This window comes from Siphateles boraxobius, unplaced genomic scaffold (genome assembly GCF_051911475.1).
Source record: "Siphateles boraxobius isolate OS27281-9 unplaced genomic scaffold, OSU_SipBor_1 47, whole genome shotgun sequence".
In the NCBI taxonomy this organism is placed as follows: Eukaryota; Metazoa; Chordata; class Actinopteri; order Cypriniformes; family Leuciscidae; genus Siphateles; species Siphateles boraxobius.
The window spans coordinates 806116-830802 of NW_027509108.1; the positions used below are offsets into that span (position 1 = coordinate 806116).

Below are 24687 nucleotides of genomic sequence, written 5' to 3' on the forward strand. Positions count from 1 at the left end.
CTTTACTGATTAGATGCGCATAACAACATCGTGCGATTAATCGTGCAGCCCTACTCCAGAGGTGGGTAATCCAGGGGCCAAAGAGTAAAAGTCCTGCCATATGTTTATTCCACCCATGAACTCAGTCAGCTGATTTCACTCATTAGTTCTGTCTCCTGTCTGAATTAGCAAATCCAGGTGATTGGAACAAAATACTGAGGAGGACTTTTACTTTCTGAACCTGGACTTTACACCTGTGACTACAACTTCAGACACAGATGAAATCAATTGAAGAGAAAAGAAGACATTCAATCTATGAAGATCTCAGCAGAGGAAGATTAAACAACTCCACAAACAGCATTACCAGCTTCACTTATTACTAACCAGACTGACTTTATTTCTGTCAGACGTCTACAGAAGTTCTTATTGAGAATTAACAGAGGTTTAACGCTGTTTCATTTGAAGTCACCATAACAGTGATTAGTGTTTCCATTAACTCTTAAAATGTATTTTTTGGCTGCTGTGATAGTGTGTTTGTCAAATACATTTGCAACAGCAATGGAAGCTAAATTGAAATGAGATCAGGTGATGATGGTTACCTGTTGATGGACTTATAATCATTGTGAAACAGCCTGATTCACTAAGGATTTTATAATCTAACAATTATCTTGTTCCACTAATATATTTACATCACAAACCCTGTGTTACTGCAGCATGAGATCCAGCAATATAACAATCGATTTAGATCTTTTAACAAACATGAAAAAAAATGGCCTATGCTGACACACACAGATATCAACAATGGTGACAATCACAAATATTTAGATTAATTCAGAACATCACTGAAAAGTTACTAATTCACAACAAAAACAACAGCAAAAAATAAAAGCAAATATTTAGAATCAAACAAAATTATAGGACAATTCAGCATAATTTATTCATGTTGCAATGCATGCTGGGATTTTTGTACTATGCTGGTACCCAGCATGCATTGCAGCAAAGTACTTTTTATTGTCACCATTGTTGATGTCTGTGTGTGTCATCATCTACTGACTTTTTCGTGCTCATGTTTGTTAAAGTCTCCTAACTTATTGTTATAATAAAACAGGGGTTGTATTTTGAAAAAAAAATTATTAACCTGACAAACTAGTTGTTAGATTAAAATACCTCAGTGTAGGGCTGGGCGATATATCGCACAATATTGTTATTCGCATCTCGTCAGTAAAGCCGGTTCCTTGATTAGTAGTAAATCACCTTCACCTGCTTTCAGATGGAGCGGCATTTACTACACAGCACAAACTCCAGTGTTAAATTAAAAAAGTTAACAACTTTTTGATTCTACAGCATATATGAATATAGGTATGTTTCTTATAATCAAAAATATTTAATAAACATCGTTCTGATCAAAACACTTTCAAATAAATTTATTTAGAAACACAGACATCAATAATCAACCTGTGAATCTCAACAATGGTGACAATTTTAAAGGTTTGCCACCAATCACAACTCATTGATGGCTCCCATCATGCATTGCGATATGAATAAATTATGATCTGAATTTTCTATGTAATTTACTTTTCCTAATTAAATATTCTGCTCGTCACCATTGTTGAGATGTATAGACTGAATCTTGAAGTCTGTGAGTGCCTATAAGAATGGCTTTTTTTAGAAAGAACTTTTAAGAAATCCTTTTTATTATAGCTAAAATTCTTGATATTTATTCAGAATGAAAGTTATGCTGCAACCAACAACATAAATCAAAATCATAAAGTTCAAATGATGATTGTCACAACATAACCAACAACATCAGATTACTTTTTTCTTTGTTAATCTGGCAGTTGTAACTCAGATAGAACAGCCAAAGAAAATCTAAAGTTAATAGTATAAGGGTCAAGATCCCAACTAAAGCAACCAATGATCGCCATAACGGTGGCTTACAATTTTAGATTTGCTCCTTCAGTGATTCTGCTTTAGGTGTGTTCAATAATGCTCAATCATCACTCATTTAATCACTTAATTATCTCATTAACTTTAACACTCTTGAGTGTGGACTCAAATCCCAGGAGTGTTAATTTAACACTGGAGTTTTTGCTGTGTACAGAGAGCCATAGTTAACTGACAAGCTGAGCCATATCGCATTAATTACCGCTGGCCATACGTCCGCGATATGGCTTAGCTTGTCAGTTAACTACGGCTCTTTGTAGTAAATGCCGCTCCATCTGAAAGCAGGTGAAGGCGATTTACTACTAATCAAGGAACCGGCTTTACTGACGAGATGCACATAACAATGTCGTGTGATATATCACCCAGCCCCACCTCAGTGAATCAGTCTATTTCATGATGATCATAAATCTGATGGTCACATGATGATCCATCATCACCTGACCTCATTTCACTTCAGCTTTCTTTTCTGCTGCAAATGTGCTTAACAGACACACTATCACAGCAGACAATAAAGACTAAATATATAATAAGAGTTAAGAGCCCAAATAATGGAAACACTAATCACTGTTATGGTGACTTCAATTGAAACAGAGTTACACCTCTGTTAATTCTCAATAAGAACTTCTGTAGACGTCTGACAGAAATAAAGTCAGTCTGGTTAGTAATAAGTGAAGCTGGTAATGCTGTTTGTGGAGTTGTTTAATCTTCCTCTGCTGAGATCTTCATAGATTGAATGTCTTCTTTTCTCTTCAATTGATTTCATCTGTGTCTGAAGTCAGTTGTAGTCACAGGTGTAAAGTCCAGGTTCATAAAGTAAAAGTCCTCCTCAGTATTTTGTTCCAATCACCTGGATTTGCTAATTCAGACAGGAGATAGAACTAATTAGTGAAATCAGCTGACTGAGTTCATGGGTGGAATAAACATGTGGAATGGACTTTTACTCTTTGGCCCCGGATTACCCACCTCTGGTGTGTGTGTGTGTATATATATATATATATATACACAGCAAAATGCCCAGTGTTAAATGAACACTCTTGGTGTACATATAGGTCCAACTACAGGGTGTTAAAAATGAACACTGAAGCAGTGTTGAAGTTAATGAGATAATTAAGTGATTAATTAAGTGATGATTGGCCATTAGTGGTGACACCTGATGTTAATAAGCAGAATCATTGAAGGAAAGAGACACAAGAAGAACGAAAAAAAGAGAAACACAAGAACTACTGACTTCGAACCTTTACACATTATTGCACTTAATATTAACAGTGTGACTTTATTTATGTCATACATCTACAAAAGTTATTTAGATTCAACAGAAGTTTAGACGGCAATGTTATATGGAATTTTTCATTTCAAGCCACCATTATGGTGGTCAGTGTTTGTTTTAGTTGGGGTCTTGAACCTTGTATTTTTTATTGTCAGTTTTTCTCTGCCTGCTGCAACATTGTGTTTATAAAGCACATTTGTTATTCCACGAGAAATCCACTAACAATATATTGAGATTATGACATTATCATCATGTAGTGACCTGTTTCACTGATGGCATTCAGTGTCTAAATCTTTGACTATATGACTGATGGTTTTAGTATTGGTGATTGTACGCCTGAGATTCAACAGTTTGTGATCCAACAGCAATATGAACAATTTTGAAAAATCTTTGTGTACTGGAGCTCTTGTGTTTAGACAAACAAACATTAAGAATCAGCATATGAATCACAACAATGGTGACAATAAACAAACTAGTGACACATATATCAACTCTGAACGTCACAAAACAAGCTATTAAAGTCATAAAACAATAGAAAAAAAAACATGCAAAAAGGAATAACTGAAAATCACAGGACAATTCAGCTGTACAATTTATTCATACTGCAATGCATGATGGGAGCCATGGATGCATTTTGATTGGTGGCTCCCATCATGCACTGCAATATGAATCATTCGTGTGATTGTCACCATTGTTGAGATTCATATGTAGATTTTTGATATCTGTGTGTGATTTTAAAACCTTCAGATTATTAAAGCACTGCTGGAATTAGCTACTGTAATGAATAAACCATTGTATAATCAGTTTATAATGCTGGTTGAGTGAATCAGGATACTACAGGAGTGTAGTTTCATAATTTAAACAAAACCATCATAACTTGGGCTGTGTGTCCCAAAAGCATTTTAAACCTAACTTGATCATAGAACAATAGCAACAAGACAAGGTCTGTACGAGCAACTTAGGCTTACATATGCTTTCAGGAAACACAGCCCATGTCACGGTTTCTCTAACAGTAACACATGTCCTTTATAAACACAGATTTGGAGCAGTCAGAGAAAAACTAATGTCAAAAAGCAAAGAGCCCAGAGCCCAACTAAAGCAAACACTGATCGCCATAATGGTGACATGAAACGAAACATTCCATAAAACATCACCATCTAAACTTCTGTTCAATATAAATAAGAATGTGTGTAGATGTATGACAGAAATACACTTGTAATAATAAGTACAATAATGTGTAATGGCTCAAAGTCAGTATTTCTTATGTTTCTCTTTTTTCTTTTCTTGTTGTTTCTCTTTCCTTCAATGATTCTTCTTATTAACATCAGGTGTCACCAGTAATGGCCAATCATCACTTAATTAATCACTTAATTATCTCATTAACTTCAACACTGCTTCAGTGTTCATTTTTAACACCCTGTAGTTGGACCTATATGTACACCGAGAGTGTACATATGTACACTGGGGATTTTGCTGTGTATATATATACAGGTCCTTCTAAAAAAATTAGCATATTGTGATAAAGTTCATTATTTTCCATAATGTAATGATAAAAATTAAACTTTCATATATTTTAGATTCATTGCACACCAACTGAACTATTTCAGGTCTTTTATTGTTTTAATACTGATGATTTTGGCACACAGCTCATGAAAACCCAAAATTCCTATCTCAAAAAATTAGCATGTCATGAAAAGGTTCTCTAAACGAGCTATTTGCCTAATCATCTGAATCAACTAATTAACTCTAAAAACCTGCAAAAGATTCCTGAGGCTTTTAAAAACTCCCAGCCTGTTTCATTACTCAACACCGCAATCATGGGTAAGACTGACGATCTGACTGCTGTCCAGAAGGCCATCATTGACACCCTCAAGCAAGAGGGTAAGACCAGAGGTGGAAAGTCCAGGGGTCAGAAAGTAAAAGTCCTGCCATATTTTTATTCCACCCACAGCAAAAACTCCAGTGTTAAATGAACTTTACTGGGAGTTTATTTGGATCCAGACTCAAGAGTGTTAAAGTTAATGAGATTATTAAGTGAATAATTGAGTGATGATTGAGCATTATTGAAGACACCTGAAGCAGAATCACTGAAGGAGAAAACCGGAATTTCAGGTCACCATTATGGAGATGAGTGGTTGCTTTAGTTGGGATCTTGACCCTTACATTATTAACTTTAGATTTTTTTTTGGCTGATGTATTTGAATTATAACTGCCAGATGAACAAAGAAAAATGTGATCTGATGGTGTTGGTTATATTATGTCAGTCATTATTTGAACTATATGATTTTGATTTATGTTGTTGGTTACAGCATAACTGAGATTCTGCAAAAATATCCAGAATTTGAGATGTAATATAAAGGAGTTTTTAAAAGTTGTAAAAAAAAATTAAAAACCTTAATTATTAAAGATTCATTAAAAATCTTTTTTTTAGGCACACACAGATATCAAGATTCAGTCAATGCATCTCAACAATGGTGGCAAGCAGAATATTCAATTAGGAAATGTAAATTACATAGACAATTCAGATCATAATTTATTCATACCGCAATGCGTGATGGGAGCCATTAATGAGTTGTGATTGGTGGCAACAAGGATTATTATTGTCACCACGGTTGAGATTCACAGGCTGATTATTGATGTCTGTGTTTCTACATAAATGCATTTTAAAGTACTTTAATCAGGACAATTATTATTAAATGTTTTGGATTATAAAAAAATACAATCATCATATGCTGTTTAACTACTAAACTGTTGTTATCAAGTTAAACCAGATCATCTGAATGAGTTTCATTTTTCAGATCACAGCATGATTATATCATAACATAACCAACACTATCAGATCACACTTATCTTTGTTCATTTGACTGTAATGAATCAATAACAGCCAACAAACAAAATGTAAACTGAAAGTATAAGGATCAAGAGCCCAACTAAAGCAAACACTTATCGCCATAACGGTGGCTTACAATTTTAGATTTTCTCCTTCAGTGATTCTGCTTGTTATCATCAGGTGTCTTCAATAATGCTCAAACATCACTAAATTAATCACTTAATTATCTCATTAACTTTAACACTGGAGTTTTTGCTGTGGGTGGAATAAAAATGTGGCAGGACTTTTACTTTCTGACCCCTGGACTTTCCACCTCTGACCAAAACTCGGGTCTTAGGAGGTTAATGGACTAATACAGTGATATAAAAGACCAAACTCGCAGGCAAGCAGAAGGACTCAGAATATGAACTTAACGCGCAAAAGTTTAAAGCTGAGCGTTTCTCAGTGATGCTGGCATAAGTTGGCTTGACATTGGACATTCGCACATTTAGGGACCGTCTCTAATGATTTCCATTACACGAGAGTAGATGTTAAAACTTCATGCTGATTTGTACTCGGCTTTCGCCAAGATAATCACCAAGTAAGACGTAGCTTTACAGTAACCTATGCTTCTCCATCCATTTACGCTTCTTTCCATCTGGTGACGTGAATCTTCTGTCTGGTGTTAATACAGTGTATTGCGCGTCAGCACACACAACGGCTGCAACCACAGTGCTGTCCCCCCATAACAACCCTCTGGATTGAGCGGAGTAGGGAACATCTCTAGGGTCTTCAAGTGGGCACCTTCCGTCCTCAGTGTTTCGTCGACTAGCCCACGACACCTCAAGAGGGCTCGACAGTGACTCTGGCGTCCCAGAGTCACCCCCCTCCGTCCCCCACTCAACTCAGCCCAGGTTACTGACCTCTACTTCCCTCTTGCTGCTGAGACCTAACCACAATCTCACAATCTCTCCGCAACCCAACCATACGCGCCAACCCGTTTGACTAAGGCTGTCGAGCCCCACTGGTGCGTTAATATGCAGTTTCAGTGGCAACGGTTCCGTATGGCATACCACCTACCACAAAACACAATATCTGCCCATCCACCCGTCATTCACGCAATATACACAGGAACGTAATGACTGTAAATACTATACAACCTATACAAATAAACCAACAGTTGCTGCTGAGACCTAATCACAATCTCACAATCTCTCCGCAACCCAACCATACGCGCCAACCCGTTTGACTAAGGCTGTCGAGCCCCACTGGTGCGTTAATATGCAGTTTCAGTGGCAACGGTTCCGTATGGCATACCACCTACCACAAAACACAATATCTGCCCAACCACCCATCATTCACGCAATATACACAGGAAACTAATGACTGTAAATACTATACAACCTATACAAATAAACAGTTGCTGCTGAGACCTAACCACAATCTTACAATCTCTCCGCAACCCAACCATACGCGCCAACCCGTTTGACTAAGGCTGTCGAGCCCCACTGGTGCGTTAATATGCAGTTTCAGTGGCAACGGTTCCGTATGGCATACCACCTACCGCAAAGCACAATATCTGCCCAACCACCCGTCATTCACGCAATATACACAGGAACGTAATGACTGTAAACACTATACAACCTATACAAATAAACCAACAGCCCTTTCAAGTTTTCAAGAATTCTACGAAACCGTAGCATGGCGGCCTGTACACAGCCAGCTAGAATCTTTCCGTCTCAACCACAGCCAGTTGCTGCTCCTTTCTGCTGCTTCAGATAAGTTCTTTACTGTACGACGCAACTCTTGGCCACTGAATCCGACGTCTCTGAGGAACCGGGTTGTAGAGTGTGCCACAAAACCACGACAACCCACTTCCACTGGATAAACCTGGACTCTCCATCCTCGCTGTTCTGCTTCAGTGGCCAGATGAGCATACCGCAGTTTCTTCCTCTCATATGCCTCATCTACCGCATCCTCCCATGGCACTGTTAACTCTATCAGTTGAACAATGCGTGCTGATCCAGACCACAAAACAATATCTGGTCGTAGGTTAGTGGTGGCAATCTCAGGTGGAAAAATAAGCCGTTGTTCAAGATCAACCAGCATCTTCCAGTCCCTAGCAGCTTCCAGTTGTCCTGGGCGAGAATTGGTGTTAGCACCTTTTCTTGGTGGTTGCTCGCCTGGGCGGAGGAATATTGTCTTCTGCGTGTAATGTTTTGCTAGAACAGGCGGCAATTTATTGGTCATACTACGCTTGCCTTCCAATGCTAAAGCCAAACATCGCAATACTTGGTCATGGCGCCAAGTAAACCGACCCTGGCTAAGAGCCACCTTACATCCTGTCAAAATGTGCCTTAATGTGGCAGGTGATGAACACAAAGGACAAGATGGGTCCTCTCCTACCCAGAGGTTTAGGTTCTGCGGTGATGGGAGAACATCATATGTTGACCTAATAAGGAAACTGATCCTACTCTCTTCCATTGACCAAAGGTCTTGCCAGCCCATTTTGCGTTGTTCCACACTCTCCCATCTCATCCACTCTCCCTGCTTGGCCTGGGAAATGGCCTTTATACATCTCATTCTCTCCTCCTGCTTTCGCACCTCGTTGACTACCAGCTTCCTCCTTTGGGCTGGGCCTGCCTTGTGCCATTTAGGAGGAGCTAAACTGAGCCCAAAACCCCCTCTTCCATGCTGTACCTCTCCCACGATATCCCCAATTTGAAGGTCAGCCTTTGCCTCTACTACAGATTTCTTTGCTGACCACTTTCTACCAGTTTTTACCACAGGGGCTGTCTCCCTTACACATTTGTCGCGTGACTCTGCTAAAGTCATTTCCAGTCTGACCTTGGCACACTTAAACTCCTCGGTTAAAGCAGAGACTGGTAGCTGCAATACTCCTTTACTATAAAGTCCCACTCTGCTGAGGCAGCGTGGAACTCCCAACCATTTCCTGATGTATGAACTTATTAACGCTTCCATCTTATCCACTGTTGTCAAAGAAACCTCATACACAGTCAGTGGCCACAGCAACCTTGGCAGTAGACCAAACTGAAAGCACCAGAGTTTCAGTTTGCCTGGTAGAGCACAGCTGTTTATGCTCTTCAACCCTTCCACTGCTTGTCGTCTAACTTCTCCCACTCGAACTGTGTCCTTTAGATCCCCATCGTACCATCTCCCTAGACTCTTCACTGGCTTCTGAGAAACTGTTGGTATTGCCTCACCATTAATGAAGAATGTTTTATCTACTACCTTGCCTTTAATTATGGAGATGCTCCTTGATTTAGAGGGCTTAAATTGCATTCGTGCCCATTCAATATTATCTGTTAACTTCCCCAATAACCGATTAGTGCAGGCTACCGTTGTAGTCATGGTTGTCATGTCATCCATGTATGCTCTGATTGGTGGTAGTCGCATCCCAGAAGCCAAGCGCTCTCCTCCTACTACCCATTTTGATGCCCTAATGATTACTTCCATTGCCATGGTAAAAGCCAGTGGAGAAATGGTGCATCCTGCTATTATTCCAACCTCTAAGCATTGCCATGTAGTGCTGAATTCTGGAGTTGAGAAACTAAATTGCAAATCTCCAAAATAGGCTTTCACTAAATTTGTTATCGACATCGATACCCTGAAAAAATCAAATGATGCCCAAAGAAGCTCATGTGGCACTGAACCATATGCATTAGCCAAATCCAGGAATGTCACGTGGAGCTCCTTCCTCTCCTTTTTAGCTGATTGAATTCGCTGCCAGATAACACTGATATGTTCTAAGCATCCTGAGAATCCTGGAATGCCCGCTTTTTGAACTGAAGTGTCAATGAAGCCATTCTTTAATAGGTAGGTTGACAATCTCTGAGCAATAATGCTGAAGAGTATGTAAAGTTACATACAACATTGGTATACACGTTTCTAACTTCAATAGCATTTGAAGAGAACGACTTGCAGTCATAAAACCAACTGTAAAGTGTTCATGTAGGCGTCAGGCATAATGCGCAATATATTCAAATAAATTGAAGTTAGAAACGTTTAGGCCTACAGGACTACCAACGCTACTTTAGAGACGGTCCCTAAATGTGCGAATGTCAAGCCAATTTTACATTTAGTCATTTAGCAGACACTTTTATCCAAAGCGACTTAAGTTACAGTTAAACTAACAATATAGGACAACAATATGAAAGTGCTATGGCCCTTCCCAGATTAATCATGTATGTAGGCATACTTCCCCAATAAGGTGCGAGTTTGGTCTTTTATATCACTGTATTACTCCATTAAGCTACGTTAAGCGTTTTGTCCTGATGGAAGGGGAATCCTTGAGTATGATGAGGTATTGATTGAAACCTATTATAATCCATTCATGGTAGAAAAAGTTGATAATATGTAGCCCAAGGCTACACAGGGAAAGTAACAATGAAGTTAATGAATGAAACATAAAAACAGCTTTTGTGCCTTTATCATCTTTTCCGCATATATACTGACCCAGATAATCAAAAACAAAACACCTTTGTTTCAAAAACATTTGGCATTATTTTACTTCCATAGATGTCTGTGTGTCCAAACAAAATTCCATTTTCAACGACTTTTGATCAGAACAACTTTTAAGAAATCTTTTAGATCAAATTGAAAAATCTGGATTTTATACTGTTGAATCACTTTGATGCTGTAATGACCAATATACATTGAAATCAGAGATTAGGACTACTTGCACTACAGCACTGGCGCCCCCCAAGGGTGCGTTCTCTCCCCACTGCTCTTCTCCCTGTATACTAATGACTGCACTTCTAAAGACCCCACTGTCAATCTCCTGAAATTTGCAGTCGACACCACTGTCATCGGTCTCATCCGAAACGGTGACGAGTCTGCTTACAGACTGGAGGTTGAACAGCTGGCTGTCTGGTGCAGTTATAACAAACTTGAGCTGAACACGCTCAAAACAGTGATGAACTTGAACTTGAACACAAGTAGCCTATACTGTACACAGCAAAATCCCCAGTGTTAAATGAACACTCCTGGTGTACATATAGGTCCAACTACAGGGTGTTAAAAATGAACACTGAAGCAGTGTTGAAGTTAATGACATAATTAAGTGATTAATTAAGTAATGATTGGCCATTAGTGGTGACACCTGATGTTAATAAGCAGAATCATTGAAGGAAAGAGAAACAACAAGAATGGAAAAAAAAGAAACACAATAACTACTGACTTCGAGCCTTTACACACTATTGCACTTATTATTACCAGTGTGACTTTATTTCTGTCATACATCTACAAAAGTTATTTAGAATCAACAGAAGTTTAGACGGCAATGTTTTATGGAATTTTTCATTTCAAGCCACCATTATGGTGGTCAGTGTTTGTTTTAGTTGGGCTCTTGAACCTTTTCATTTTTTATTGACAGTTTTTCTCTGGCTGCTCCAACATTGTGTTTATAAAGCACTTTTATTATTGCACGAGAAAACCTGCTAACAATATGTTGTGATGATGACATTATCATCACGTAGTGACCTGATTCACTGATGTCATGCAGAGTCTAAATCTTTGACTATATGATTGATGTTGCGTTTTAGTATTGGTGATTGTACGCCTGAGATTCTACAGTTTGAGATCCAACAGCAATAAGAACAATTTTGAAAAATCTTTGTGCACTGGAGCTCTTGTGTTTAGACACACAAACATCAAGAATCAGCATATGAATCACAACAATGGTGACAATAAACAAACTAGTGACACACAGATCAACTCTGAACACCACAAAACAAGCTATTAAAGTCATAACAAAACAATAGCAAAAAAAACAACATGCAAACAGGACAAACAATGAAAATTACAGGACAATTCAGCTGTATAATTTATTCACACTGCAATGCATGATGGGAGCCATGGATGCATTTCGATTGGTGGCTCCCATCATGCACTGCAATATGAATATTTCGTGTGATTGTCACCATTGTTGAGATTCAAGTGTAGATTCTTTATATCTGTGTGTGACTTTAAAACCTTCAGATTATTAAAGCACTGCTGGAATTAACTACTACAATGAATATAACTTTTATATAATCAATTTATAATGCTGGTTGAGTGATTTCATAATTTAAACATAACCATCATGACCTGTGCTGTGTTTCCCAAAAGCCTAACTTGATCGTAAAACGATAGCAACAACAGGTATGTACGATCAAATTAAGCTTACGGATGCTTTCAGGAAACACAGCCCATGTCACGGTTTCTCTTGCAGTAACACATGTGTTTTATAAACACAGAGTTGGAGCAGCTAGAGAAAAAACAATTTTAAAAAGGAAAGAGTCCAGAGCCCAACTAAAGCAAACACTGATCACCATAATGGTGACATGAAACGAAACATTCCATAAAGCATTACCATCTAATCTTCTGTTCAATATAAATAAGAATGTGTGTAAATGTATGACAGAAATACACTAGTAATAATAAGTACAATAATGTGTAATGGCTCGAAGTCAGTATTTCTTTTGTTTCTCTTTTTTCTGTTCTTGTTGTTTCTCTTTCCTTCAATGATTCCTCTTATTAACATTAGGTGTCACCACTAATGGCCAATCATCACTTAATTAATCACTTAATTATCTCATTAACTTCAACACTGCTTCAGTGTTCATTTTTAACACCCTGTAGTTGGACCTATATGTACACCGAGAGTGTACATATGTACACTGGGGATTTTGCTGTGATGTAGTTTATTGGCTCATGATAAAAGCTAATAAGATCATATTAACAGCAACCCAGACAGCAACATAGTGTCGGCCCAGATCCGGCCCACATCTGGTATATTTGTAATCCACACAGTCCATATACTGTTATATACTCCATTTTATTGCATACATGCAAAAGAGACTAATAGGCCTTATGCCTAACAATAAATATTCAATTAACATGTATCAACCAAAGCGTTTTCAGCCAGCTGAAATAATGCCTGGTGCTCTTTTGAAAACGGCCAGCTGGTGGCGCTAGAGAGTGATTTGGTGGCACAGTGTTTTTCCAAGATTAGACGCTTTGCTTGCTATGATTTGGAATATCCACACAAACGTGTTACTACTAGTATCTCATTTTGAAGAATATTACTGAATAAAAATGCAATAACCAATATTAACTTCTCCATTTTTCTTCAGTCGGTGTACAAGAAGTATGAGTGGTCGGTGTAGTATTTGCCCCACCCCTCCTCTAAAAAGTGACAGTGATGAGTGTTAAGTTTTACCCGATGGCCCTGTCCAAAATAGCACACTATATGCTCTTTCGCTCTTGTGGACTTAGAATAGCTGCCGTGTGCGCGTCCTTTAAGTCAATGAGACCGTAGGGTGTCACATTTGTCATGTTAGGTTTCAGAAGAGTGCTTCTTTGCGGTTGATATGCAACCTTGATGCACAATTTTTCCGAGCCCGAAATGAAGCGAGCTCCACATTAGACACCTTCCCGACAGTCAAAGAGGCGTTACGTCACGAAAGTGTGGACTCATGGAAGACCGAGAGTTTTTAGGATGCCATTTGGGACAGGGCCAAAGTTTAACAGTTTTCAACTCTTTTTTTTTTTTAAATGGCCAAACGACCTTGTGAAATATTATTATGGAACATAATGCATTCAAATGCAAATCATCAGTTTGCATAAAGCGTTAAAATGTTTTACGCAGCATTTACACATGGTAGAGAGCAGGTGTACATTTTTTTGTACCAACTGTGAAAATAGAACATTTTTACAATCTGAAAATTTAGGACAGATTTACACAAAAAAAAATTCTGCTTGTGTTTCATGAATGAGGCCCTTTGATATTTCTTTACAAGCTGTTCAGACATTGGCAATGAAAAAGCAATTATATGAAATGTGAAATACAAACAAGAATTAAGTTTACTATGGTAATAATGGTTATTATTTTACCATTTTATTGAAACGAAAGCAATACAACATAAAAACAGTTTCACAGACACTCAATATCAGAATAATAGGGTAAATCAGTGCAATCTGGGACACTTTAGACCTCTACATTTTACTGTGATTGTCAGTTCAACACTTCAGACTAACAAAAACAGAAAGTTTAATTAACAGCTGCTTATAATGGAGCAACACATGAACACATCAGATGTAAAGTGTGCAGCATTACATTTCACATGAAAGCAGTTAATGCTTGATGAATTAAACTTGTACTGTTTTAAAAGACTCTTAATAATGAATTATGTCATCACTATTGATTGATTCCATAAGATAATACAAGTTTAAGCATTAAAAAAAACAGGATGATCCCTATTTCTCACAAATCCCTTTTCTCTTATCAGAGCATTTGAGATCATTCCAGTTGTTCAGAGTGTGTCCAGGATCCAGTTCAATACAGTCCTCATCTTCACCACCATAGTTATTCGGCTCACCATCAGCCCAAAACCTGTATAACGTGTCATATTTTTAATTATTCATAACCTCAACTAAACAACAAACAATTTAGGAATGTCATGCAACAAATACATCAATCATAAATTAACGGTAATCTCAGAACTGCATTTCAAGAGTAAACATAAAGCAGAAGTGAAAGTGCAGAAAAGTAAAAGAGAGAAGTTTTTGTTTTAAATATAATTTATTTATACACAGCAAAATCCCCCGTGTTAAATTCGCACTTATCATGTGTCCACAATACAGGGTCTTAAAATTAACACTGAAGCAGTGATTAGTTAAATCACTTAATTAAGTGATTGATTAAGTGATGATTGGCCATTAGTGGTGACACCTGATGTTAATAAGCAGAATCATTGAAGGAAAGAGAAACAACAAGAACTACAAATGACTTTGAGCCATTACACATTATTGCACTTATTATTTAGTTTGACTTTATTTCTGTCATACATTTACAAAAGTTCTTGAGATTCAACAGCAGTTTAGACGGTAATGTTTTATGGAATTTGTCATAAGTCACCATTATGGTCAGTGTGGTCAGTGTTCGCTTTAGTTGGGCTCTCAACCCTTTTCATTTTTTATTTTAAGTTTTTCTCTGACTGTTTCAACATTGTGCTTGAAATCTTCATTTGTTACTGCAAGAGAAAACATGACCTGCTCACAATTTATTTTGATGATGACATTATCATCATGTAGTAGTGATGGGAAGTCCAGTTCTTTACCGCGAACCGGTTCTTTCGGACAGTTCGTTTCAATGAATCGGTTCAAAAGACCGGTTCACCAGTTCTTTTACGTCATCACGTAATGACGTCAATTCTATCATCCCGCCGGTTAAAATACATTCAAATAAAGGCATTTGTAATCATAACTTAAGTTAAATAATAGTACTCATCGTCATAATCATCTTGTATAAGTTTCTTACTTTTACGTTTTGCAAACGAACCCTGTAGCCTACAGTCGATGTGCAAACGCGGATGTTTTACATGTCTTAAAGATATAAAGTGAATATATAGAGACGGTGCTATCACGCATGCTCAGTATCTCCAGCTCATCGGTTCGCCGTATCGAACGTGTCCAAAAGAAACAGTTCTCGGTTCTGTACTGGTGAGTCAAGAACTGCAACAACCAGTTCTTGACTCGAGAACCATAGCACAGGCCTGTGTGTGCTGAGCTGAGAACTGCTGAAACCTGAATATACAGTCGACAAAACAAAAAAATCGATGCGTGTCTCCAGTATGTTTAATATGTTATGTTTTAACGCATTATAAACATTTACTAAGCAGTGCACCATTAAAACCTTGGCAAGAGTTTACATCAAAGATTTATATCAACTTCCTTAGAAATTAGATGAGCTGTTGTTACATGTTTAGTTTGACAGTTTTACAATCCATTCATTGTGTTTCCAAACTTTAAAATAATACAGTAATAATAAAGTAATTATGTGATCAACATGTTTCCAACATGTTTTATTTTGTTACACTTAACCTACTGATGTTCAACTAAATACTTAATAAATGTACATTTCGTCCCGCAGAAAAAAAATGCACGCATGCTCAGCTCCTCAACTCATCAGTTCTCAGTATGTCGAACGTGTCCGAAAGAAACAGTTCTCGGTTCTGTACTGGTGATCTGAGAACTGCTGTACCCGTGCGTTCGGTAGTACGCGCATGCGCAGTATATCAGCTGCTCGAACTCATCACTTCTCTCAGCACCAACATGTCTCAGTTCAGTGAACTGTCGGAGTTACTGGAGTAAAATATACTCCGGGATATTGGTTAATTTCGATTCGGAGGGACTGACAGGCATGTCTGAAAGTGAGTATCTTCAGTAACTTGTGGATCAGCACTGACGCAAGACGTGAACTGTTTCGAACGATTCAGTCCGATTTAGTGTACTGGTTTGACTGCTAAAAAGATACGGTTCAAAAGAACGATTCATTCACAAACCAGCCATCACTATCATGTAGTGGTTTACTGATGTCCTTCAGAGTCTAAATCTTTGACTATATGCTCAATGTCTCACTTTAGTATTGGTGATTGTAGCCCTGAGATTCTACAGTTTGTGATCCAACAGCAATATGAACAATTTTGAAAATATTTTACTTACAGAAACTGTTGAGTTTAGACACACAGAAATCAAGAATCAGCATATGAATCTGAACAATGGTGACAATAAACAAATTAGTGACAAACAGATCAACTCTGAACATCACACAACAAGCTACTAAAGTCATAACAAAACAATAGCAAAATAAAAGCAAACAGAAAAAAACAATGAAAACTACAGGACAATTCAGCTGCATAATTTATTCATGCTGCAATGCATGATGTGAGCCATGGATGTTTTGATTGACATAAAGCAACATAAAGCATTTGTGGGATTGTCACCATTGTTGAGAATCATATGTAGATTCTTGATGTCTGTGTGTGATTTTAAAATCTGTGATTATTAAAGCACTACTGAAATTATTCACTGTAATGAAAATTAAATGTTTGTATAATTAGTTTATAATGCAGGGTGAGATCAGTGAATCAGGACACTAGAGGATTGTAATATCATTGATACATAATCATCATGAACTGAGCTATGTTTCCCATAAGCATTTTAAGCCTAACTTGAACGTAGAACTTTTGCAAAAAATGTTCTGTATGATCAAAATAGGCTTACGAAACACAGCCCAGGTCATAGTATCTCTTGCCACAACAAATGTGCTTTATAAACACAGAGAAGCAGCCAGAAAAATACTTTTATTAAAAAGTAAAGGGTCAAGAGCCCAACGAAAGCAAACACTGATCACCATAATGGTTACCTGAAACGAAACATTCCATAAAACATTACCATCTAAACTTCTGTTAAATCTAAATAAGACTGTGTGTAGATGTATGACAGAAAATAAAGTCAAACTGGTAATAATACGTGCAATAATGTGTAATGGCTCAAAGTCAGTAGTTCTCTTTCCTTCAATGATTCTTCTTATTAACATCAGGTATCTTCAATAATGCTCAATCATCACTTAAAGGTTGTATCAGTGATTTCAGGCCCAAAAATAAATGTCTAATCTTTCCTAACGATCCGCTAGCTGCCCACCCCATAAGCATGCCGTCAAAAAACCTCGTCTCTGTAGGCAGCGTAGGCTCTGAGATCTGCACACAAAAACAAATGGGACAACCACCACTCAAAACCAAAATAAACAGTGTTCCAAACAATCACTGACAGGGGCGGGTGTTGTGAGGTTTTGCGCTCGTGCACGGCTGGACGCGAAATCGGAGCAACACCCGACCCTGTCAGTGATTGGTTGGAACACTGTTTATTTTGGTTTTGAGTGGTGGTTGTACCCATTTGTTTTTGTGTGCAGATCTCAGAGCCTAGGCTGCCTACAGAGACGCGTTTTTTGGACGGCATGCTTATGGGGCGGGCAGCTAGCGGATCGTTAGGAAAGATTACACATTTATTTTTGGGCCAGAAATCACTGATACAACCTTTAATTAATCACTTAATTATCTCATTAACTTCAATACTGTTTCAGTGTTAATTTTAACACCCTGTAGTGTGGACACATATGTACACTGAGGATTGTCAATTTAACGCTGCCGATTTTGCTCTGTAGGTAGTGCCTTTTATGGTTTTGTGGCTTGTGTTGGTGGAAAAGCTTTCTTCAGCAAATTTCTGGAGGTGTTGATGTTCTTATTTTTAAAATGGGAATTAAAAAGACTAAAATAAATAAATACACATGAATTTCTGAGAGTATTTTTGCACTTACCCTTGTTTCAGTGGTGAATTATCCACCCATTTCATGATCCCCTCGTTCTCAATCTCAGACAAACCAATCCACACACTCTCCTTGATGAATGAAGATATATGCCTCTGTGTGTGAATAAAAACAGGAATAAGTGTGATTCCTCTCATTAACTAACAGTCACTCACACACACTCACCTGCTTCTCTTCAGTGTTGATAATGACCAGATCAGCTCCTCGATCTCTGCAGTAATGCCTGCTGTCAGACCAGCTCATCGGCTCTTTGGACATAAACAAGCCATCTGGACCCCACAGAAATCCTAAAAGTAACACAACTTGTCAAAAAGTGTAAATAAAAAAGAAAAAAAAAACTAGGAAAAAGGAATGTACAAACAACTAACCTCGTCTAGAAGCGCACTGAAAGTGCTGCAGAATGACGGCTGCAATCAGAAGAAGACAAAGGATCCCGAGACACACTGTGATCAACATCAAACATCGACTTCCTCCTGACAAAACACAAATATTAATGAATACACTCCATATTGTCAGTTCTGTCATGACAAACTACAGCAAATGATATAGGCAACTATTTGAATGTTGAGCAGTGAGCTCATTCGCTACTAATTCAGCAGGAACCAATCAGCTGTGCCCTATAGAGATGATGTCATTGCAAGCAGACTGAGTTATGGACCATATAGAGTTTCATCACAGAACTTTCTATATAAGGTTTCAAATTAACCATTGTAAGTAAAATATTTTACTACTATAAAATATGCAAACAAGAACATATGCTGAAAAAAGTGAGAATATAAAATAAGTATTTGTTAATACATTGACTATTGATCTTGGAAAACAATGATTGAAATCTAACAGTTCTCATTTCATGAACCAAAAATAAATGCTCTGCTTACTGTGATTTCGGGCTTTTCCTTCATCCTGGCAGTGTCTTTGAGGTCCAGTTGTGTCCATAATATTTCTGTGATTAGAATTTTCATAGTAGTACTCTAATTCCATTATTTGTTCTTGTGTCTTGCAGTACGTCTTGACAGATGAGCTCTGGTTCTCAGAATGATGACTACATTTAATAGTCCACCTTATATAGTGCTAAATTTACACAGGAAGTGATTTCATTTGAAATTGGCCTTCAATGTGAATATAGACTTCCTGAAACTCTCCTCAGACACAAACTCTATGACTGTATCATCTTTTACATCCAACCACATGTAGTGAGTGAGTTCCCCATTCTGGCTGGTACAAAATGCATTCTTTCTAGATCAGAAAAAGTCACTCTTTAGTCGTAACTTCTCTATTACTGGCATTTGTCAACGGATATAGTCACTGAACCTGGATTCAAAGAGTTGTCCTCATTTTAACTATCTTCGCTTATACACAAAGGAAAATGGGAATTAGAAAAATGTTGGATCTCTGCCTTTGTAACAGGGTTTTTCTTAAAATGTTTTATACTGCCTCAAGTGACAAATGTAAAGCTTTCTGAGAGATAAACAGATTTAATTAAGCTAGAATTTCAATTCCTGCAAGTGCACAAGTTCTCAGATAAACTGTCCAGTGTGAGAATGATCTTTAGCCCCCTCTAGTGTATAAACATAAGGACACTTTCTGACAGCTTTAACAGTGTTTCTTTTTTGTGATACATGAAGTCCTTTTCATTTCTTAAACTGTTTTATTTTGGTTTGCACTACTGTAGTGCACAGTGACAGAGAGGATGATGATCAGAAGAACTGAGACATTGAATTGATGCCTTCATGTTTACATCTATTAAACACGATAAGAAAGCAACCTAGACAGCAACATAGTTTCGGCCCAGATCCGGCATACATCTGGGCAATGTGGAATCCAGGTGTACCAGATGTGGGCCGGATCTGGGCCAACACTATGTTGCTGTCTGGGAATAACCTGCAAGAGAGGGATCTATTTGGAATAATTCATGTAAATACGGCCGACACTATGTTGCTGTCTGGGAAACTACTACAAAAAAAACAGCCTAAAAATTCGCCAAGACAAGAAACAACAAATTACTGACTGACTTAAATTACTGACGTAATAAATGTAGCATTTCTTCTTTAGATTCCAAAACGTGTACAATTAAACCCATTTATTTTCTACGGAAATATAAATACTGTTCATGCAAGACAAAAATATTTCTCAACTTGAATTATTCTATTTATATTCTATGTAAATTCGAAATCTCCCGCCATCTATCTTTCAAACGAAGACTCTGTCACATGCTCATAAATGGTAATATCCTCAAAGTGAGCATGTACCCTTCACTAACAGTCCTGAGAGAGGCACTTCGTGGTTTCATTGCTCACTTTCAGTTTCGTTTGGACCGTTATTCAAGTTTATTAAAGCCGTGCAAATGCCTTTTGGTATTCTACATATAATCAATCACACGATTCTCTGAAAACAGTACAAATTACAGTTATTCTTTAGAAATAGAATTATATTCAAAGGAACTTTCTTAGGTGTAAATTTAAGTGATTGGACTTGAACACAAGTACTGTATGTCTATCAATTAAATAAATACATTTAAAAAAATCGTTGGATCTGGGGTTTCTCTTCCTCTCTGATGATTACTTAAGTGGAATAAACTGTCTCTCTGCTGCATTCTGCTGGGCTAGAAGAAATCTCTCGCCATAATCACACATCAGGTACACCGAAGGAGATGTAAAAACGCAATATGAAATAATAAAAAAAAATCCTTTGGTAATAATGTTATTGACCATTTAATTATATTTACATTATACACTCAAAAAATTAAGGTGTTTAAAGTAATTTAACACAGAATTTAAAGTAACCATTATGGAGATCGGTGTTTGTTTTAGTTGGGCTCTTGACCCCCACATTATTAACTTTAGATTATGTTTGGCTGCTGTACATGAGTTATAACAGCCAGATGATCAAATAGAAAAAGTGATCTGAATAGTTGGTTGTGTTTTAACATAACCATTATATCACAATCATTTGACTTGAATCACTGAACTCACGTAGAACCAAAATTCTGGGTTCAGTTTACCTTATGGGTTATAGCAGCACTGCCGTTGTAGAGCATACCATTTTTAGCCTTTTCAATGGAATCCAAATGATCCAATCAATAAAAAAGAAACTTAAAGAAAAAATAGTTTATGTAGGCACACACAGACATCAAGATTCAGCCTGTGAATCTCAACAATGGTGAAAATTTTTATTTTTATTTGATTTGATCATTTGGATTTCATTGAAAAGGCAAAAAAAAAATGTTTGCTCTACAATGACATTGCTGCTATAATCCATAAAGTAAACTTAACTCAGAAATTGGAATCTACATGAGTTCAGTGATTAAAGTCAAATGATTGTGAAATAATGATTGTTAAAACACAACCAACACCATCAGATCACCTTGTCTATTTGTTCATCTGGCTGTTATAACTCATGTACAACAGGCAAAAAACAGCTCCTTACTCTTATAATATATTTTGTCTTTTTTGGCTGCTGTGACAGTGTGTTTGTTAAGCACGTTTGCAGCAGCAAAGAAAGCTTAAGTGAAACGAGATCAGGTGATGATGGTTACCTGTTGTTGGTTTTATAATCATCATGAAATAGACTGAGTCAATAAGGCATTTTAATCTAACAACTATTTTGTCAGGTTAATATTTTTTTTCAAAATACAAAGCCTGTGTTACTGAAGCATGAGATTAAGCAATATTATAACAATAAGCTAGAAGACTTTAACAAACGTGAGCACGAAAAAGTCAGTAAAGGAAGACACACACAGACATCAACAATCAGCGTATGAATCTCAACAATGGTGACAATTAAAAGTACTATTCTGCAATGCATGCTGGGTACCAGCATAGTACAAAAATCCCAGCATGCATTGCAACATGAATAAATTATGCTGAATTGTCCTATAATTTTGTTTGATTCTAAATATTTGCTTTTCTTTTTTGCTGTTGTTTTTATTGTGAATTAGTAACTTTACAGTGAGTTCTGAACTAATCTAAATATTTTATGTTTATCTAAATATTTGTGATTGTCACCATTGTTGAGATTCATGTGCTGATTGTTGATATCTGTGTGTGTCAGCATATGCCAATATTTTTTTCATGTATGTTAAAATTAAAACAGATTGTTATATTGCTGGATATCATGCTGCAGTAATACAGGTTTTCTGATGTGAATATGTAAGTGGAACAACATAATTGTTAGATTATAAAAATCCCAGTGATTAAGTCTGTTTCATGACGATTATAAAACCATCACCAGGTAATCATCACCACCTGATCTCATTTGCTGTTGCAAATGTATTTGACAAACACACTGTCACAGCAGCCATAAAAGACAAATTGTATAATAAGAGTTAAGAGCTCCACTACTGTATTTTCCGGACTATAAGTCGCACTTTTTTTCATACCTTGGCTGGTCCTGCGACTTATAGTCAGGTGCGACCTATATATCAAAATTACCAAGATTTACTCGTCACAGGATCGCTGACGGCCCCAGATTATTATTTGCGAGTTTTTGATGTATTTGTGGTATGACGTGAATGCATCATTTGCCGAAATTGGGGGTGACATTACCGTATACAGCCACGCTGTATATATGCGCTCTAGACTACAGCTAGTTTTACCGCTGAAAAAATCTCTCTTCAGTGATGTGGAATAAGATCGCGGGAGCTTGGTGAAATTGCTTTACCGATAACTGTTGGACTCGCTGTCTTATGTTTTTTTTAATTTTATTTGATCCTATTCAGCCTCTCAGGTATGTTCTTTATGCTATTGTGTAGCTAACTGTTGATATGTTACGTTAACAACATACCGGACACATATTCAGCCTGTTGTTCTTTGTGCTATTGTGTGTAGCTGAATAACTTAAATGCCTTCTGTTTTAATGAATTAAAGTCTGTTTAAATAACTTTTTCTTGGTCTTGGATTTTGTTAAATAAATTTCTAAATAAATGCGACTTATAGTCCAGTGCGACTTATATATGTTTTTTTCCTCGTCATGACGCATTTTTGGGCTGATGCGACTTATACTCCGGAGCGACTTATAGTCCGGAAAATACGGTAATTTAAACACCAATCACTGTTATGGTGACTTCAAATGCAACAGAGTTAAACCTCTGTTAATTCTCAATAAAACTTTTGTAGACGTCTGACAGAAATAAAGTCAGTCTGGTTAGTAATAAGTGAAGCTGGTAATGCTGTTTGTGGAGTTGTTTAATCCTCCTCTGCTGAGATCTTCACAGATTTAATGTCTTATTTTCTCTTCAGCTGATTTCTTCTAAGGCTGTGGCTGAAATTACTCTATATTTAATATACACATTTTTTGGCTACGATAAGGTCCAATTCTGGTTTATTTCTTTGCTCTTGGCTGACATGTTGCATTGCTATGCAGAGGTGTAAAGTCCAGGTTCAGAAAGTAACAGTCTTCCTTAGTATTTTGTTCCAATCACCTGGATTTGCTAATTCAGACAGGAGATAGAACTAATTAGTGAAATCAGCTGACTGAGTTCATGGGTGGAATAAACATATGGCAGGACTTTTACTCTTTGGCCCCTGGATTACCCACCTCTGATAGGGGGTTACATGGTCCATTGTTCAGGGACAGGTGTTAATGTTCTGGAATGAGGGAATGTAAGAGGTCTGGGGGTTTGTATTTTCCTTTTAGAATTGTGTGACTTCAGTGGATCTGGGACGTTATGGATTTTTTCTAACTGCGGTTGAAAAGCAATAAATTCCCAGCGGTAAACCGTGTTAAATACTGGAATTGGAGCTTGTCTCATAAATGAAACGAAACTCAGCGTATAGGCTACTTGCCTCACAGAAATGAGAAATAAATAGAAAGCTTGAAATGTCTACTTGTAAACAAAATTCAAAACGAACTGATAAAATTGTACAGTAGCCTAGTCAGGTAAGGTCAGGTTTGCCGATGTGCGTTTTATTTAGGCTATTTATTTTTGTCCCTGTGCGCCGATCGCAAACGGAGTTCACTGCTGATATTCTGGGGATACAACATAGTCAATAGGCTTTACTACTTTAGCCTTTAAATATCTTTGCTGCATTGGATCTGTCTCCTTTCTAGAACAGCCAAGAGCTTTCTAGCCTCGCGGCAGCAGCGCCTCGCATCGCCCATAGACCTTAAAACAATCAGTGGATGGCGGGCGGGTGCGGTTTTGAAAATTGGTCAAAAAACGTTGGTGCGGATGATGGCGGACAGATGATGAGTTTTGTGATAAAGTTGCGGATGACATGCTGTAGCCCATCCGTGCATCTCTAATACGAATGGAATATTATTATGTGTCATGGAACATTGCGCTCCACAACTCACGAAAGATCAGATTTGCTCCATCTTGTGATGATACGTTTTGTTTAGAAAACCTTAAATCCATGTAAGACACAATGTCATTAGACATAATCCATGTCATTAGAATCAATGAATCCATGTCATTGGACACAACGTGCACACATGGTCAGGCCAATGTTTTTTTTGCGGTGATGACGGGGACGAGCTCAGACTCGTGGTAGGCGTCACGTGACCACGGTATTGTGGTAA

General features: G+C 37.4%; 1 protein-coding gene across 1 annotated transcript; it reads right to left on the bottom strand.

The window, feature by feature from the left end:
• Positions 1–13886: 13886 nt before the first annotated feature.
• Positions 13887–19188, bottom strand: LOC143710388 (CD209 antigen-like protein 2). Its single transcript, XM_077201341.1, has 5 exons — positions 19047–19188; positions 18537–18641; positions 18334–18455; positions 18160–18263; positions 13887–14394 (listed from the first exon to the last, which is right to left on the bottom strand). The coding sequence occupies exons 1-5, from the start codon at positions 19147–19149 to the stop codon at positions 14259–14261; spliced, it is 570 nt and encodes a 189-aa protein (XP_077057456.1). The 5' UTR covers positions 19150–19188; the 3' UTR covers positions 13887–14258.
• Between the last annotated feature and the right edge of the window lie 5499 nt (positions 19189–24687).